This window comes from Schistocerca nitens, chromosome 8 (assembly GCF_023898315.1).
Source record: "Schistocerca nitens isolate TAMUIC-IGC-003100 chromosome 8, iqSchNite1.1, whole genome shotgun sequence".
Taxonomy (NCBI): Eukaryota; Metazoa; Arthropoda; class Insecta; order Orthoptera; family Acrididae; genus Schistocerca; species Schistocerca nitens.
Window position 1 is genome coordinate 22,144,632 of NC_064621.1, and position 20,102 is coordinate 22,164,733.

The following is a 20,102-nucleotide window of genomic DNA, read 5'->3' on the forward strand; positions in this document are numbered from 1 at the left end:
GTGTGAGCAGGCTTTTGTCCGCCTGAAGGCTCATTTGCAGTCGGTGCCTTGTCTTGCCACATTCCGTCCGGGTCAGCACTTGGTTCTGGCGACTGACGCGTCACAGTATGGCCTAGGGGCTGTTCTTGCCCATCGGTATGAGGATGGGTCAGAACGACTATGCTTCCAAGACCCTCAACGATGCGCAACGGCGTTACTCTCAAATCGAAAAGGAGGCGCTCGCTATCATTTATGCTCTAAAAAAGTTCAGCGTTTTTTTTGTATGGTTCTAAGTTTCACCTCATCACCAACCACAAGCCGCAGGGTCTCTCTGTTCAGCCCATCGGCGTCGCTTCCAGATAAGGCAGCTCACCGCCTGCAACGTTGGGCCTTTTCTTGTCTCATTTTCACTACGAGATACACTATCGCCCCATGGCCCAGCACGCCAACGCTGATGCGTTGTTGCATTTGCCGATGGGCCCCGACCCGGTTTTCGATCGCGATGAACTACTCTGTTTCCACATTGATGAGGAAGAACGTCATGCGGTCGAGGGTTTTCCACTTACAGGTTCGCAGGTCACATCGGCTACTGCGCGGGACCCGGTCCTGCATCAGGTGATCCGTTTTATTCAACGGGGTTGGCCGGACAGGACCAAGGGCTGGGCATCGGATCCCCTTTGCAACTACCATGCCTTGCGCCTTCGTCTGTCTGTTCGTGAGGGTGTTGTGCTTCTGGCCACGGATGGCTCCTCTCCACGGGTCGTGGTGCCAGCTTCTCTTCACAAAGATGTTCTCAAACTGTTGCATGAAGGCCATTGGGGTATTTCTCGGACTAAGCCCCTGGCCCGCAGGCACATTTATTGGCCCGGTATTGATTCGGACATCGCCCACATGGTTGCTGCGTGTGGTCAGTGTGCTCAACAACTGGCTGCAACTCGTACAATGCCCTCTCCGTGGCCTGATCCGGCGCAGCCATGGGAACGGGTGCACGCTGACTTTGCCGGCCCTTTCCTCGGCACTTATCGGCTACTGTTGATTGACGCCTTCTTGAAGTTTCCGTTTGTTGTTCGGTGTCCGTCGCCCACCACTGCGGCGACGACGCTGGCTTTGTCCAAAATCTTTGCGCTAGAAGGTGTTCCATCCACGATCGTCATGGACAATGGCCCTCAGTTCTCTTCGCAGGCCTTCCGTGACTTTTGTACTGGACACGGGATTCATCATGTTACAGCACCGCCCTTCCATCCGCAATCGAATGGGGAGGTCGAGCGCCTTGTCCGCACTTTCAAAAGCCAGATGAAAAAATTCCTTAGTGATTTTTCCACAGATGACGCTCTGTTGCAATTTCTGAGTTCTTACCACTTCACGCCTCAGGGTGATCGCAGCCCTGCTGAACTCTTGCATGGCCGCCAACCGCGCACTCTACTGCACCTGCTTCACCCTGTCAGGCCTTGTACTGTGTCCCCTAGTGCGAGAAAATACTCGGTGGGCACCGACGTGTGGGCACGAGGGTATGATCTCGCCCTAAATGGATTCCAGGGGTGGTCAAGGCTCTTCGCTGCCGCCGGCTTTGTGAAATACGTACAGACGACGGCACGGTTGTTCGCCATTACGACCAGATGCACCCACGAGTGGTGGCCACGCCGGTGCCACCGCCCCTTCCTTCGCCTACACCAGCCCGAGCAGCCAGTCCTCTCACTGCTGCCGATCTCCCGTATGTGTTGCTGCAGCCGACGTCGCTACCGCTTCCGAGTACGCCGGAACCGGCCCCAGTCGCGACGCCGCCTTCTCCGGGACCCATCTCGCTGGAGCACACCCCCAGTTCCACGCCACCTATGGATGCTGCTCCGGAGTTGTCACCCGTCATCTCGTCCAGGAGGCACGTTCCACGCACAAGCTTCCGTCCTGGACATTTTCGTCCATACTCTGGTGTTTCTCCGCGGGATCTTCTCGGGGCCTCCCAAGAGGCCATGGATGTCTCTGCCCTGTCCGTGTCTCCAAGGAAGTGTGTGTTTTTTTTTTTTCAAGGGGGGAAAAGTGTTGTGACAGTGCCACGATATTTAAAAGTGCCCCTACGTCAGTACGCGAACACGGCGATAGAGGCGCTCCGCAACTCGGCTGAGCGCGGGAGCGCCACCTAGTTATGAACAGCGCCGGCCGCATGTCACGGCATGGCAGTCTAATGACAGATTCGGAATAGGTAGCATGTAACCCGCTATTGTTCTACGTTTGTATATCCACACAATTTATTAGTGATTAAAGGTTATAACACATTTCACATACTTTGGCAGCCACTACCAAAGATTACCGATGCTGCTTCGCCTAATAACAACCAAGGGAGCACCTGCTGTGCCATCTGCATGGCCATGTACAAGTTTTAACTTGGCCATATAGATGTCATGCAATGCAAATTCACTGGCACACAGACTGTGAATCATTCATGGTCACGTGGACATCATGCATTTGTATTGATTTACATACATGCTGTGCATGCAGTGTGCATACACACTATGCTCTTTGCTTACCACCAGAGCTGGGTAAAATTTATTCAAATGACGAACAATGAATGGAGATAAAAATTATTATATGGGATTTGTGAATATATTATTCTCATGTGTTAACAAAAAGTGTTCCAAACAGTACATAAATCTGAAATCCAACGACATTTATTTCTCCAATATTTGATATTTATTACACGAATGTATTTTTTGTTGCTTTTAAATTAGTTTCAAGAAAAAGTCTTTCTGTCAAACATCTTATCAGAAACTTGATGGAATCGAAAGTCCAGGTAGGAATATCAACAATATCATGAGAAGGATAGAAAGAAACAAATCTGCAGCACAACTATGGGCACACACATGGTACCCTGCTATGCCATCCTGTTTATAAGTGATCTACTGAAAACCTTCCTAGCCTCCCAAAACCCCAAACCCCTGGTCTAGTTCAGGTTCATTCATGATATCTTCATGATGGACATAGGGCCAGGATATCTTCTCTTCATTTCCTCACACCCTCAACACCTCTCCCATCTGCTTCTGTCAAGCCAGCGTGGCAGCCTCCTAGATGCTGATATCCTTCCCTCTGATGGCTCCACCCACACCTCTGTCCACAGAAACCTGTCAAGCAGTACTTGCATTTTGACAGCAGTGATCTCTACCCCACCAAAAAATTCCTCCCCTACAGCCCGGTCACCTGCAGACGGCACAGCTGCAGTGACAATAACTTCCTTGCCCAGTATGCTGAAGGTCTCGCAAAGCCCTTCACAGACCTAGTCCATAAACTGATTTCCCATACTATATGCCTCCAAACCTACCACCACTCCTAAGAACCAGGTACACAGAGGCACTGTCTTTATCACCCACTACCATGCTGGCCTAGAACAACTGAACCACATACTTCACTGGGACTTTGATTATCTATCATCGTGCCCTGAAATGAGGGACATCCTAAACGAGATTATTTCCACCCCTCCTAACGTGGTGTTCCATCAGCCACCCAACCTCCACAACACCCTAGTCCACCCCTGCACTACTCCCAATATGCTGAAGGTCTCACAAAGCCCTTCACAGACAGGTGCTATGTCCCAGACCTAGTCCATAAACTGATTTCCCATACTATATGCCTCCAAGGATCACATCCCTGTGGAACACCCAGATACAAGAACTGCCCAATCCACCCAGCCAGCACTTCCTATTTTAGTCCTGTCACAGGCTTATTCTACCCCATCAGAAGCCAGGATAATCTGTTAAAGCAGCCATGCCATATAAAACGTTTAGATTAGATTAGATTAATACTAGTTCCACGGATCATGAATACGATATTTCGTAATGATGTGGAACGAGTCAAATTTTCCAATACATGACATAATTAAGTTAATTTAACAACATACTTAAGTTAATATAACAACTTTTTATTTTTTGTGTTTTTTATATTTTTTTAAATAATTTTGTTTGTTTGTTTTATTTCTTTTTTTTTTTCTTAATTTATATCTAAAAATTCCTCTATGGAGTAGAAGGAGTTGTCATTCAGAAATTCTTTTAGTTTCTTCTTAAATACTTGTTGGTTATCTGTCAGACTTTTGATACTATTTGGTAAGTGACCAAAGACATTAGTGCCAGTATAATTAAACACTTTCTGTGCCAAAGTTAGATTTAATCTTGAATAGTGAAGATCATCCTTTCTCCTAGTATTGTAGTTATGCACACTGCTATTACTTTTGAATTGGGCTTGGTTGTTAATAACGTATATATACTGAGAAGCTACTGTGAATATCCCTAGATCCTTAAATAAATGTCTGCAGGATGATCTTGGGTGGACTCCAGCTATTATTCTGATTACACGTTTTTGTGCAATAAATACTTTATTCCTCAGTGATGAATTACCCCAAAATATGATGCCATATGAAAGCAATGAGTAAAAATAGGCGTAGTAAGCTAATTTACTAAGATGTTTATCACCAAAATTTGCAATGACCCTTATTGCATAAGTAGCTGAACTCAAACGTTTCAGCAGATCATCAATGTGTTTCTTCCAATTTAATCTCTCATCAATGGACTCACCTAAAAATTTGGAATATTCTACCTTAGCTATATGCTTCTGATTAAGGTCTATATTTATTAATGGTGTCATACCATTCACTGTACGGAACTGTATGTACTGTGTTTTATCAAAATTCAGTGAGAGTCCATTTACAAGGAACCACTTAGTAATTTTCTGAAAGACAGTATTGACAATTTCATCAGTTAATTCGAGTTTGTCAGGTGTGATTACTATACTTGTATCATCAGCAAAGAGAACTAACTTTGCCTCTTCATGAATATAGAATGGCAAGTCATTAATATATATTAAGAACAACAAAGGACCCAAGACTGACCCTTGTGGAACGCCATTCTTAATAGTTCCCCAGTTTGAGGAATGTGCTAATCTTTGCATATTATGAGCACTGCTTATTTCAACTTTCTACGCTCTTCCAGTTAGGTACGAATTAAACCATTTGTGCACAGTCCCACTCATGCCACAATACTTGAGCTTGTCTAGCAGAATTTCATGATTTACACAATCAAAAGCCTATGAGAGATCACAAAAAATCCCAATGGGTGGTGTTCGGTTATTCAGATCATTCAAAATTTGATTGGTGAAAGCATATATGGCATTTTCTGTTGAAAAACCTTTCTAGAAACCAAACTGACATTTTGTTAGTACTTCATTTTTACAGATATGTGAAGCTACTCTAGAATACATCACTTTCTCAAAAATTTTGGATAAAGCTGTTAGAAGGGAGATTGGATGGTAATTGTTGACATCAGATCTATCCCCCTTTTTATGCAAAGGTATAACAGTAGCATATTTCAGTCTATCAGGGAAAATACACTGTTCCAGAGAGCTATTACACAGGTGGCTGAGAATCTTACTTATCTGTTGAGAACAAGCTTTTAGTATTTTGCTGGAAATGCTACAATCACTGGACATATTTTTTTATTGCTACGACTACCAACCAGCTGTTCACCAGCATGAATGGCCACAGCCAAACTGTGGCCAAGAGCAAAGTGGACCACACTGTGGCACAACATGCAGCTGAAAACAACGTCCTTAATTTCAATGGCTGCTTCACAACTCAGGCCATCTGAATCCTTCCCTCCACAACCAGATTTTCTGAACTACACAGATGAGATTTACCCTTGCAACACATTTTCCACACCTGAAAGTATCTCACCCTCAACTTGGGTAAGGTACTGTTCACACACCCTCCACCCAACAGTTTATACCCCGTTTGTCCTACAGCTCCTGCCAATTCGTGTCCCCTCCCCCTCATTATGTGACGCTCTCTGCCAGTCTACCCACATATCTTTTTCCTCTTCTCTGCCTGTCTCCTTTTCTGCTTCCCATTAACCCCTCCCCCTCACTCCTCCACAGCCTCCCAAAGCTGCTCCAGACAGCCTGGTCCAGCTACCATCTAGTCCCTTGCACACTCTGCTAGGTAACGCTGACTCCTATCTGACTCACCTGTACTCTGCTATCCCTCCACCCTTCTTGCCACAATCCAGACTACTGCTTGCATTCTACATGACACCATTGCATTCTGGCCAGAGGGGCCAGAGATAGCAGCCATGTGTGCGTGACATGTGTTTGCTTGCATGAATGTGTCTGTGCTTTCTTTTGTGAAGAAGGCTCTTGCAGAAAACTAAATGAGTAACAGTTTTCTGTTGTGTCTTGCTGAAACTCAATGTGTCATCCCAATTATGAGCAGCAATCTATCCTTTTCCTAATATCAATCATCAAAAACCTTATATAATTTTCGAAAATTTGCGTTTCTGACATTATAGAAAATACATGCATGGTGGATATCGGTGCATTTTCTCTCCTGAATTAATCTTTATTTCATGATAACAATAAATGACTTTCAACTCACAATCTTCTTCAGCAAAAATTGAGAATACGTCAACTCTGCTGTAGTTTTTCACAAATAATTTATTTTGATTCCATGTTAGCTTCATTTACCAAATCACATTCAAAATGAAGCTTTTTTTTTTTTTTTTGTCTTAACATCATTCATAACTCGCGGTCTGATTTCTTCGACATTCATTTGACAACTATATGTCTGTAGCTTGACGTACACATCACTTGGTCATGGACAGAAGTAAAGATGAACTAATTGTTTTTAAATTGTGGGTAAGACATTGTTGCTGTAATTTCTGTTGGTGCAGAACGGTGAATAACGTCTTTCAATTATCTCTTGACTTTTTTTTTAATCTCAAAGCTCTACGCAGCAGGATAAACACATGTTGGACTGAAAAATTATTCCATATTCTTATCCTAAAACACTTCTGGATCGCTTTGGATGTCCAGCAGAATTCCACAAATGCTTAGGAGTTTCTGAGATTTAAAGTCTATTGATGTTGGTTACTAGTAACTGAGTTCTAAGTTCATCTAAGCACTACATAATTATGTCAATAAGATGTCCATGTCCTATAGTGTAAGCAATCATGGAATAATGGAGAAAAGTGCTGCAGATTAAGAGCTTCTGTTGACTGCATTCTCATTTTTGGCTACTTATGTATAGAGCACTTCCACATACAGGCAGGGGAGAGGGGGCGGGGGAGGGGTGTTGGAAGTAAAACTGCGCTCAACCCAAAGGTCGGTTTGCACACTGCAGTGCTTTCCTATGCATTGTGGTATGCCCTTACTTCCTGTCACTTCTCAAATGATTTACACTGCCAGTTAGAAAGGGATCTAGAGTTCAACATGTATCTTAAAACACGGTGCAGCTTGACTTGGCATTTTTCTCATTGTCAGGGTTGAAAGAAGTGACGAGTACAGAAAAAACAGTAGAATTGGTGGGGGACTGAATGCAAAATATTTTTTTCTTCTCCCCCTTCTTTTTCTCTATTTCTACATCATCTTTCTCCTTCAGGACGATTAGTTCTGTGCACAAAGTCTTTTCAACATCTATTGATGAAAATTTCACTCAAATGGTTCAAATGGCTCTGAGCACTATGGGACTTAACTTCTGAGGTCATCAGTCCCGTAGAACTTAGAACTACTTAAACCTAACTAACCTAAGAACATCACACACATCCATGCCCGAGGCACGATTCGAACCTGCGACCGCAGTGGTCGCACGGTTCCAGACTGTAGCACCTACAACCGCTCGGCCACTTTGGCCGGCCAATTTCACTCAATTTTTTATTACAGATGGTGGCAGGCCCCTGAAAGAAGGCACTGAGCTACGACTTCAGCAGTTATCTAGAACTTAACCTACTGAGCCACTGAAGCTCATTTATGTGTAGTCCATTAATAAGTTATTTATCAAACAGAAACTGCACAGAGCCAAGAGAATTAACATTCACAGAATTTGGTACAGGAAGTAAACAAAGAAAACACAGTGGCATTCTGTGTTACTTGTTGAGTTACAAATAATTTATTCATAAATAAATTTGTTTGGATGACCTAATTATTCAAATAATTATCCAGATATAATTTATCTGGGAAATGTCCATCTCTGCTTACCACTAGAACTTGCACTCCTTTCCTCTTTCTGTTTATAGCAGTTAATATTACCAACAGTAATGAGTCCTGTAAGTTCATTTGCTTAATTTACACGCAAGAGCCTATATTGTAACTGGATTGAAGTTTCTTTTTGTTAATTATAAACAAAGTTGACAATTATAATCTGTTGTCATGCTCCTCAACACAAATCTTTTTCCTTTGTTGTGTGCAAAATATGGCTCAATGTCAGTTCGTTTTTAGCAGCAGACAGAATGTGTGCATTATTTCACCAGAAATTATCACGGAAATTTACATTTGCACAGCTAATCAATGCAATGTACTACTGTACTATCACATCAATTTTTGTTATAGCATCGTACTCAATCACTTCTGGTGATTCACAGGTTTACAGCATACCCATTGAAATAATGGAAAATCAGCAGCTAAAAAGAAATTATAATTCAAAATGCGTTCCAACATTTGTTGAGCCCACTAGTGCTGCTACATGGTGATGATGCTGTATAAATCTATGTTTCCTTAGCCACGTGGTAGGGGCACTCAGTGAGTACACGCCAATCAGTGAGAGTGTGCTGTGGCAACTGAGGGTGGAAATTGCCAGCCTCACACGCAATGTGGGTGAAGTGAGTGAAGGGCAGTGAGTGCTGCTCACATTGTTCTGCCACGCATATGAAGTGCTCTAGTCGTGACCTCACTATAATAAAGGATATTATTAGAATTACCGAGCAGGCTGGTCAATAAAATCTGTGGTAGTTTCCAATATGAACCTCTCATTCTGCACCTGGGTATTCACTGTTTTAAATCATACCTGGATAGCTTAGTTGGTAATAGCATAACCCACAAAAGGTCATGATAAGAGTTTGAGTTCAGATCCGGCATGTAGTTTTTTAATCTCATATCTGTGATTAGTTAACACTTTTCATGCAAAGCATCTCTGTTACATTCTAAAAAAGATTAAAGCTGTAATCAACTTGAAGGTTGATCTGAACACTACAGTGCTGTACTAGGTATGGTTCTACTGGAGGTGCCATGCCCTTGTCTACCTTCAATTTAAATTAATACAACAATGAGAAATAAACTACTATTGAGTAGGACAAACTACCACTTGCCTTTAACATTAACTGCTGAGTGACACATAACTACAAAAAAAGAAACAATGGTTGCTACTGAGTTACATGTACAGATAAAGAAATGAATATAGAGTTAAAATAATATACGCTGGGGGAATAACTATGTTGTGCTGAGCAGCATATTCCACAAATGGGTGACAGAGGTTCCCCCCCCCCCCCCCCCCCCCCCATACAAACAGAGAGTGGCTTAGTGATCATGCCCAGATACAATGTGCAGTACAGAGTTGCACTGGAGAAGTAACATAACACAAATGTCTTACATTTTATGAGTTGTGCATACCACAATATTGAAGAAGGAGCTGTTATGTGTTTGCATAAAATGGGTCTTAGTCCTAGGTAGTTCACAGTGTTGAGACACAAGTGGTTTAGAGCAGCTGTGAGATAAGAATTGGCGTATTCAACACCACAGTGGTCGACGTGGCTAAATGTTCATGTCTGGGGTGATATTGTGCAAATATGGGAGTAATTCTTCTTACCATACATTCAAAAGGTCAGTGATGGTGCAGGAGAATCTCATCTACAAACTGAGTTGTTTGTAGATGAGATAGGGATCATATTGAATATCTAGAAAGACTCCTAGGATACTATGATAAAAATGAGTTCTCACTTAACTATCACATTAACATTACACAGTAAGTACATGGAAGGATAAAAGAAAGATATTTTAAGGTCATCAAATTAAATCTTATTGAGGCAAATATTTAAAGTGTAAATATTTTGAACAGAACATTTCCCACAATTTGTGAACCTCAATGCATGTTTTGTATGTGAATGTTTTCTACAAAAGAGCTGAAATAACAGTAAAATAAGCACAGAAAAAAAAGTGGATGACAAAAGCTATAAACTGAAGGTGCTGGACCATAAGAACAGTAATCAAAGCTCCACATATAAATAAAGTATACGGATTTGGTGGTAACAGTCTTATGGCACACTGAAATAAGAATATAAAAAAAATTGAAAATTAAAATAATTGAAATAAAATTACCCGGTGCAGGGCATGCTGCCTCAGACGGTTACTTCTTCTGTATGGTACTAAATCTTGCTGAAGACCATCACTCGTGAATGTCACATTCCTATTAAGAAGTTGGGACAAATGCTGCTTCTTACCACCAGCCAACCGTTTGTGCCTCCCTTTCCCATTTACCTGTGAAATTAAATTTTGCAAATTTATTGAAATGAGCTGATGAAACCAAATTATGTAGTTGAAACAAACAACTACTATAATTTGAGAACCTTCAACATTGCAGCGCGTCAGCAATCGTTGGTCAATATATTAAAAAAATAAAAACCCGCCTCGATTGCGAAAAAAGCACCTAGTGATAACCTAGGTTTCAGCATAGATAACTACACCTTCTTCAGAACAACAATAAAACACGCAAGTGCCTAAGAAGACTTTGTCAATGATTAAAAGAACACCTTAGCTATACATTTATAAACGAAAAATAAAAGTAAAACATAAACAGTACATATGAACAAAGTCAAAACCACTACTTAACTTAATGGTGTACGCTCCACCTCACACCGGCCTATGTTCGATGGGCTATGACCTGCCATAAACTGCAGCTACAAATGGTCGCTCACTTACAAGCCCGACCCACTACCTATGCACATGCGCAAGACAAGGGAAGTTACTTGAATGCGCATGCGCATACAAATACGAGAAAGTTTATACAAGGGTCGGGGCTAAATAGCCCATATATTCCCAACCGTGGATCAATGTATATAAAAGAATGGAATGGATAGAATAAGTGACAAGCTAAATGGGAGATGAAACCTAAAAATAACCGCACACAGTTGCTTATGCTAGGAAAGAAACATATATGAAGCTACCTATACAACAGGAGGAACTCTTAAAAGCTATACCTAAAGTCAGTAGTTAGCCTGGGGCAGGGGGGGTCTGAGGGGACGTTATCTAAAGACGTTGTGGTAATAAAGATATAGGGATAAAACATGAGGTGTTCAACGGGCTAAAATCACCTTCATCATAAAAGGAAAATGAGGATAAAAAGAATGAAGATGAACAGCTTGACCAACGGCGCTCGCCAATCGGCGCACGCATGTGAAAATCCCCAGATCATCAGATTTACAAGTATGAAGAACAAATTAAAGGTGCGAAACCTTCAAAAAATTTTCTGTTTCTTAGTAGGAGTTGGTCATTAAGGATATTGTCTTTAGTGTGTTGCAGATGCTTAAAGACCTGCATTTCTTCCAAAACATCCAGTTTTAAGCCCTTAACCTCAGCATGAAGGAACTCGATATTAACAATTGGGCAGACGGGACGAGCTATGGGTCTCAGGTATAAAGAGCATATTCCCACTAGAAGCGGTGATGGTACTAAGGGCTCTACTTATGCAGAACAAATTGTTCAAACAAATTTCTCTTCTTCAGAAACCCGTTCCTTGCCATTGCCTGTCTACATTTTATATCCTTCCTACTTCGACCATCATCAGTTATTTTGCTCCCCAAATAGCAAAACTCCTTTACTACTTTAAGTGTCTCATTTCCTAATCTAATGCCTCAGCATCACCCGACTTAATTCGACTACGTTCTATTATCCTCGTTTTGCTTTTGTTGACGTTCATCTTATATCCTCCTTTCAAGACAATGTCCATTCCGTTCAACTGCTCTTCCAAGTCCTTCGCTGTCTTTGACAGAATTACAATGTCATTGGCAAACCTCAAAGTTTTTATTTCTTCTCCATGGATTTTAATACTTAAACCAAATTTTTCTTTTGTTTCCTTTACTGCTTGCTCAATATACAGATTGAATAACATCGGGGATAGGCTACAACCCTGTCTCACTCCCTTCCCAACCACTGCTTCCCTTTTGTGCCCCTCGACCCTTATAACTGCCATCTGGTTCTGTACAAATTGTAAATAGCCTTTCGCTCCCTGTATTTTACTTCTGCCACGTTCAGAATTTGAAAGAGAGTATTCCAGTCAACATTGTCAAAAGCTTTCTCTAAGTCTACAAATGCTAGAAATGTAGGTTGGCCTTTCCTTCCTCTTTCATCTAAGATAAGTAGTAAGGTCAGTATTGCCTCATATGTTCCAACATTTCTACGGAATCCGAACTGATCTTCCCCGAGGTTGGCTTCTACCAGTTTTTCCATTCGTCTGAAAAGAATTCGCATTAGTATTTTGCAGCTGTGACTTATTAAACTAATAAATAGTTCAATAATTTTCACATCTGTCAACACCTGCTTTCTTTGGGATTGGAACTATTATATTCTTCTTGAAGTCTGAGGGTATTTTGCCTGTCTCATACATCTTGCTCTCCCAAGGCCGTCAGTAGTTCTAATGGGATGTTGTCTACTCCCGGGGCCTTGTTTCGATTCAAGTCTTTCAGTGCTCTGTCAAACTCTTCACGCAGTATCATATCTCCCATTTCATCTTCATCTACATCCTCTCCCATTTCCATAATATTGTCCTCAAGTACATTGTCCTTGTATAGACCCTCTATATACTGCTTCCACCTTTCTGCTTTCCCTTCTTTGCTTAGAACTGGGTTTCCATCTGAGCTCTTGATATTCATACAAGTGGCTCTCTTTTCTCCAAAGGTCTCTTTAATTTTCCTGTAGGCAGTATCTATCCTGCCCCTAGTGAGATAAGCCTCTACATCCTTATATTTGTCCTCTAGCCATCCCTGCTTAGCCATTTTGCACGTCCTGTCAATCTCATTTTTGAGACGTTTGTATTCCTTTTTGCCTGTTTCATTTACTGCATTTTTATATTTTCTCCTTTCATCAATTAAATTCAATATTTCTTCTGTTAGCCAAGGATTTCTACTAGCCCTTGTCTTTTTACCCACTTGATCCTCTGCTGCCTTCAATACTTCATCCCTCAGAGCTACCCATTCTTCTTCTACTGTATTTATTTCCCCCATTCCTGTCAATTGTTCCCTTATGTTCTCCCTGAAACTCTGTACAACCTCTGGTTTAGTCAGTTTATCGAGGTCCCATCTCCTTAAATTCCCACCTTTTTGCAGTTTCTTCAGTTTTAATCTACAGTTCATAACCAATAGATTGTGGTCAGAGTCCACATCTGCACCTGGAAATGTCTTACAATTTAAAACCTGGTTCCTAAATCTCTGTCTTACCATTATATAATCTATCTGATACCTACTAATATCCCCAGGCTTCTTCCATGTATACAAGCTTCATTTATGATTCTTGAACCAAGTGTTAGCTATGATTAAGTTGTGCTCTGTGCAAAATTCTACCAGGCGGCTTCCTCTTTCATTTCTTAGCCCAAATCCATATTCACCTACTATGTTTCCTTCTCTGCCTTTTCCTACTCTCGAATTCCACGCACCCATGACTATTAAATTTTCGTCTCCCTTCACTACCTGAATAATTTCTTTTATCTCATCATACATTTCATCAATTTCTTCATCCTCTGCAGAGCTAGTTGGCATATAAACCTGTACTACTGTAGTAGGCATGGGCTTCGTGTCTATCTTAGCCACAATAGTGCATTCACTATGCTGTTTGTAGTAGCTTACCCACACTCCTATTTTCCTATTCATTATTAAACCTACTCCTGCATTACCTCTATTTGATTTTGTATTTATAACCCTGTATTCACCTGACCAAAAGTCTTGTTCCTCCTGCCACCGAACTTCACTAATTCCCACTATATCTAACTTTAACATGTCCATTTCCATTTTTAAATTTTCTAACCTACCTGCCCGATTAAGGGATCTGACATTCCATGCTCCGATCCGTAGAACGCCAGTTTTCTTTCTCCTCATAACGACGTCCTCTTGAGTAGTCCGCGCCCGGAGATCTGAATGGGGGACTATTTTACCTCTGGAATATTTTACCCAAGAGGACGCCATCATCATTTAACCATACAGTAAAGGTGCATACCCTCGGAAAAAAATTATGGCTGTAATTTCCCCTTTGCTTTCAGCCGTTCGCAGTACCAGCACAGCAAGGCCGTTTTGGTTAGTGTTACAAGGCCAGTTCAGTCAATCAGCCTGACTGTTGCCCCTGCAACTACTGAAAAGGCTGCTGCCCCTCTTCAGGAACCACATGTTTGTCTGGCCTCTCAACAGATACCCTCCATTGTGGTTGCACCTACGGCACGGCCATCTGTATCGCTGAGGCACGCAAGCCTCCCCACCAACGGCAAGGTCCATGGTTCATGGGGGGTTAATGTGGAGGGCTTCATAGATAAGTGAGTGTATAGATGTTGGATGGTATTGTTATATTAATCCTCTTTTGGAACGTTATTCTATTATTTTATCTATTAGTGTAAATAATTAATTGCTTGATGTGTATACTTCATCATTGAAAAGGGTTTTCCTTTCTGCTTTGGTTTTCTGTACATGGTAATTTTCTTGCAGGGTTAGGAGGCGTTTTTTATTGTTGATTCTGATTATTTACATGTAATCCTCTCTAGTGGTTTCTGGTCATGTACTCTTAGGTGTCCTGCAAATGTGGAGTGGTTTGTTCCATATTTCCAGGCTCTCATGTGTTCTTTGTATCTGACAGCAAATGTTCTACCTGTTTGTCCTATGTACCTTCCTTCAAAAGTGTTACACTGTAGTTGATATATACCTGTTTTCTGGTATATATCTGTTTTTTGTCAGTTTTGGGGTGTATTTTTGTACAGAATTGTCTGTTTATTCCTTGTCTTTTGAAAATGTTGGTGATTTTATGGATGAGTTTGTGTTTGTATGTCATTGTGTACCATCTTGTGTTTTCTTTCATCTTTTTCTAATTATCCTGTGTAGTTGTTATGGGACTGCGTGTTTGTGTAGTGTTCTGTTGTGTTGTTGGCTGTGGTTTGGTGCTTTCTGCTTTTATTTTACTTTTAATTTTATTGTTTAACTTTGTGACTATGTTGTTATTGTAGCCATTATTTTGTGCTACCTGCATTATTATGTCCAGTTCTTCTTGGTAGCTTTCTTTGGTAAGTTGCACTGTGTTGAGTCTATGGAGCATGTGTCGAAGTGCTGCTTGTTTTTGTGAGTGTTGGTGGTTCGAGGATTGGGGAATGATAATGTCCATGGCTGTGGGTTTATGGCAAACTTCAAATCTATGCTTATTGTTTTGTATTTGTCATCCATGTACCTGAACCAATATAATATGTGGTATTCTTTTGCTACTATTTCTGTGAAAATGATATGTTCAATGTGGTTTACAAAAATATTTGCTAAGTCTCCTGAAACTGGGGACCCCATTGGTAATCCATCTTCTTGTAAATAAAATTCATTATTGAATCGAAAGTAATTTTTTTCTGTTATGAGCTTTATGATGAGCTGTTATGATGAGGAAACATGGCGCTGATAAGTCAGTAATAGTACAGCTCTCTCACAAAAGCAAACGTTTAGCAGTGCAGAGTACAAGGAATGTAAAAAATGTGTTGTAAAAGGAACTCTGTGTGTGAAGTGTCACTTCTGGCTACATGAAAAGTGTGCAAAAGTGAACCTAAAATTCATAAATGATGATTTCTTGAAGTGATGCCAGGATTGTTTATGGACCAGTTTAAGTGAAGAAAAGGCTGATCTCCAAAGTGAAGTGACTGCAAAAGAAACTGTTATTCAAGTGCTGCAGAAAGAAATTGAATCCCTCAAGGACGACTTGTTAGCATTACAAAATGAAAACAGCGAACTTCAGGCCAAAAAGACTGTGACTGCGGCGACTACATCACCAGAAACGATGAAAATCTGCGGGTGCAGAGTGATACAAACCTTGTTTCAAAAAACGGTAATGAGGTGTCCTGTGAAGCAATAAAACGACAATCAGAAGTATTGACGCCTAGAAATGAATATGTGAATCTTATTCATGAAGAAAACTGTGACCCAAACAGCTCCCAAAAAATGATTGATGCAAACAAGGAACTACGCCATTTACGGAGAGATACAAATACGAGCTCCCTGGAAGACGAGCGTTTCACGTCACATGAATTAAAACAAAATGCAGACTCAGTGGGCATGAATACTACATATAAATGGACAAGTGGAAAGTTCGAGAACAAAAGATATCATAGTATTAGAAGTGTAGCTAAAAATGAATTTCTCATAACTGGTGATTCCATGTTGAAAAATGTCATAGTGCCAATCTGTGAAGTCGAAGTCCGCCCAGGAATTAGGTCCCATCAACTCAGTAACTATTTCAAAAATATTACAAATTCAAGAGAAAACATCGAAAAAGAAGAGAACAAAAATTACAAAACCATTTTCATCCATGTTGGGACAAATTCCCTCCGAGGATACAGCGAAGAGGAAATTATTAACGAATCAAAAATTATAATGCGATCAGCCAGAAAAATTTACCCTGCTTCCAGGATAGTGGAGTCATAAACAGGAGTTTGGTGACAGTTACATCAATCGAATCAATTGCAGAATTAATGAGTGTTGTGACAGACTAGTTGCTATATTTATAAACTCAAATAAGTTTTTGGGCAAGGAATGTCTAGCCAAAGATGGACTGCATCCAAACAGACTAGGATCGATGACCTTCAGCAAAATGTTTATGGATGTTTGTAAAATCATTAAAACTAAGGGAAACTAATATTTAATGGAGGGGATGTAAAAGAAAAAATGTCTGTTAGTTGAAAAGAAATCTGCTAAAGAGTGTCTACGGAAATGTTTGCTTAATACCATTACAACAAGCAAAAGTTCTTATTTGATTCACTGGAATATAAATGGCTTAAGTTCTAAATCTTCCAGCAGCCTAAGCTACAAACTCGATGAGTTAAAATTCTTCTCTCAGAATGTAAAAACATAAAAATTATTTGCTTAAATGAACACTGCCTTGGCTCTAATACAATAAATATTTTAAATAAATTGAAAACTTCAATGTTGCAAGCAGCTACTGCAGGGAAAAAAAATCTCACAGAGGTTGCTGCACAATCCTAACATGCTGATCATTTCAATTTATAGAATTCCAGAAAGGGCTTTAGTCACGACATTCCTCTCTAAATTCCAGTGCTTGCTAGATAAACTAAAGAAAGAAAAGAAGACAAAAATTGTAATAGCAGCAGATTTTAATATAAGCACTGCAAATGACAATAAAGAATCAACATCGTTTATTGATTCAATTAAAAAGTCTGGTTTTAAACTAAATTTTTCGGAGTTCACCATAGAATGTATTCATTCAACAACATGCATTGACAACATTGTAACAAATTACTACTTTGATAATGTACATAAATTCTGTCTAGACATAGGACTTTCTGATCACTCAGCCTTATTTGTCTCACTGCCAAAATCTGATAACCATAATATAAGAAAAACATATATCGATAAAACAACTATTGAAATATTCTATGAGAAACTAAGTAAAGTTAAGTGGTGTTTTGAGGATGGTGATTCAACAAATGAAAACATTAGTACTTTCTTAAACAGTTTTCTTGAAGTATTTATTGAAGCTTTCCCACCAAGATCATATTGCAACAAAACATCAAGTAAGATGAGGTGGATCACACCAGGAATAAAAATATCAAGTGAGAGGAAAAGGAAGCTACACAATAAACTGAAGTACAACAAAGATCCTGATTTTGTAAAATGTGTTAGAAATTATAAAACTATTTTTTAAAAAGTTGTGAAAGCTTCAAAACAAATGGCAAATAAGAAATTCATTCTAGAGCAGAAAAATCAAACAAGGGCAGTATGGTATGTAGTTAAGTCTGAATTAGGTGTCTGAAATCATAAACAAGACATTTTAGAAATCAAACTTAAGGAAAAATCAGTTGTAAATCCAGCTCAAATATCTGAGTGCTTCATAAATGTAGCAAAATCTAATTTAGACATAGCAAATTATGAGCAGAAAGTAGATGGCTTTGGGTTAAAAGGCAATACCAGTGAATGTCTCAAAAAATTCAACATGGTCTCAGCAAAATTTATTGAAAATGTTATACTCTCCTTAAAAGACAAAAACTCTGCTGGCTGGGATGGGATACCCACCAAAATAATTAAAAAAGTTTACAACATAATAGCTCATCCTCTCTCTTTCTCTCATAATACACAAATCCTTTGAAGGAGGCTTCTTCCTGATCTCTTGAAATACGCGTAAGTAAAACCGTTGTTTAAAAAAGGTTCAAAATATGATATAGGAAATTATCACGCCATTCTATACACCCTGTCGTATCAAAAATATTTGAAAAAATTGCTGCTTTACAAATACAAAGCTCCATCACACAGAATGATATCATCTCACATAACCAATTTGGCTTACAACAAGGCAAAAACACAGTAGATGCGATAAATGAGTTTATTGAAAAAATTACTTCATCACTAGATAGGAAAGCTAAGATCGCATGAACATTCTGTGATCTCACAAAAGCATTCGACTCTGTAAACCATGCCCTAATGCTTTTCAAACTCAACGGGTATGGAATAAGGGATGTTGCTTTGAAATGGTTTGAATCATATCTCTTTGAGAGGAAACAAAGGGTAGTAATCACATCTCTGAGTGGAAAACTGTGTCACAAGGAGTTCCTCAAAGCTCAATCCTTGAACCCATTTTATTCCTGTTCTGTGTAAATGACTTGCCTCTCAATACAAATACTCATTTAACTTTGTTTGCAGATGATTCTTCTGCCCTGATTGAAAATGAACATTCTGACAATATACCACAGTGTGTCATGAATATGTTAAGTAACCTGGAAATGTGGTTCAGTCAAAAAGGCTTATGGCTAACCATTTCAAAACCTACATGATGAGTTTAAAAACCAAACATACAAAAACTGAAGAAATCTGTGTCACGCACAACAATCAAAAAATGGAAGAACTTGACTCAGTCAGCTTCCTGGGAATAAACTTAGACAGAACTTTGAGTGGGAATTCTCATATAGAAGATCTAGAAAATAAATTAAACAGCCTCGCTTTTAAAATGGAAAATTTAACCTGTGCCACTGATATGGGCCACCAGGAAAATTGCAAATTATAGCTACTTTGAATTGGTTATTCAATATGCAATCATTTTTTGGGGAAACTTGGGAAATGTTACACGAATTTTAAAGTTGCCGAAAAGAATCATTCGCAACATGTGCTCTGCACAGCCGAGGGCATGATGTCAACCATTATTCAAAGACCTAAAAATATTAACTGTCCCCTCTTTATACTTCTTTGAGGTGGTTCTTTTCCTACGCAGCAGAGCTGATCTATTAAAAAAAAAAAAAATCATTTTGAACACTCATATGACGCAAGACTTATAGAGAACTTTACGCTCACCTCTCATCGCTTAAAACTATGTGCTCAGACTCTGCAGTATGTTGTTGTTGTTGTGGTCTTCAGTCCTAAGACTGGTTTGATGCAGCTCTCCATGCTACTCTATTCTGTGCAAGCTTCTTCATCTCCCAGTTCCTACTGCAACCTACATCCTTCTGAATCTGTTTAGTGTATTCATCTCTTGGTCTCCCTCTACGATTTTTACCCTCCACGCTGCCCTCCAACACTAAATTGATGATCCCTTGATGCCTCAGAATATGCCCCACCAACCGATCCCTTCTCCTAGGCAAGTTGTGCCACAAATTTCTCTTCTCTCCAATTCTATTCAATACCTCCTCATTAGTTATGTGAGCTACCCATCTAATATTCAGCAATCTTCTGTAGCACCACATTCTCTTCTTGTCTAAACTATTTATCATCCACATTTCACTTCCATACATGGCTACACTCCATACAAATACTTTCAGAAACGACTTCCTGACACTTAAATCTATACTCGATGTTAACAAATTTCTTTTCTTCAGAAATGCTTTCCTTGCCATTGCCAGTCTATATTTTATATCCTCTCTACTTCGACCATCATCAGTTATTTTGCTCCCCAAATAGCAAAACTCATTTACTATTTTAAGCATCTCATTTCCTAATCTAATTCCCGCAACATCACCCAATTTCCGCAACATCACCCGAATTAATTCGACTGCATTCCATTATACTCATTTTGCTTTTGTTGATGTTCATCTTATATCCTCCTTTCAAGAGACTGACCATTCCATTCAACTGCTCTTCCAGGTCCTTTGCTGTCTCTGACAG

At 39.9% G+C, this 20,102-nt stretch overlaps 1 protein-coding gene across 1 annotated transcript in view; it reads right to left on the reverse strand.

Annotated features, from left to right (window-relative positions):
• The window catches only part of LOC126198519 (fibrillin-2-like), a 732,236-nt gene that overhangs the window by 15,871 nt on the left and 696,263 nt on the right, over positions 1-20,102 (reverse strand). Inside the window, exon 53 of the mRNA XM_049934905.1 lies at positions 10,096-10,254. Within this exon, the coding sequence (XP_049790862.1) occupies positions 10,096-10,254 (159 nt within the window). The remainder of the gene's footprint in view (positions 1-10,095; positions 10,255-20,102) is intronic.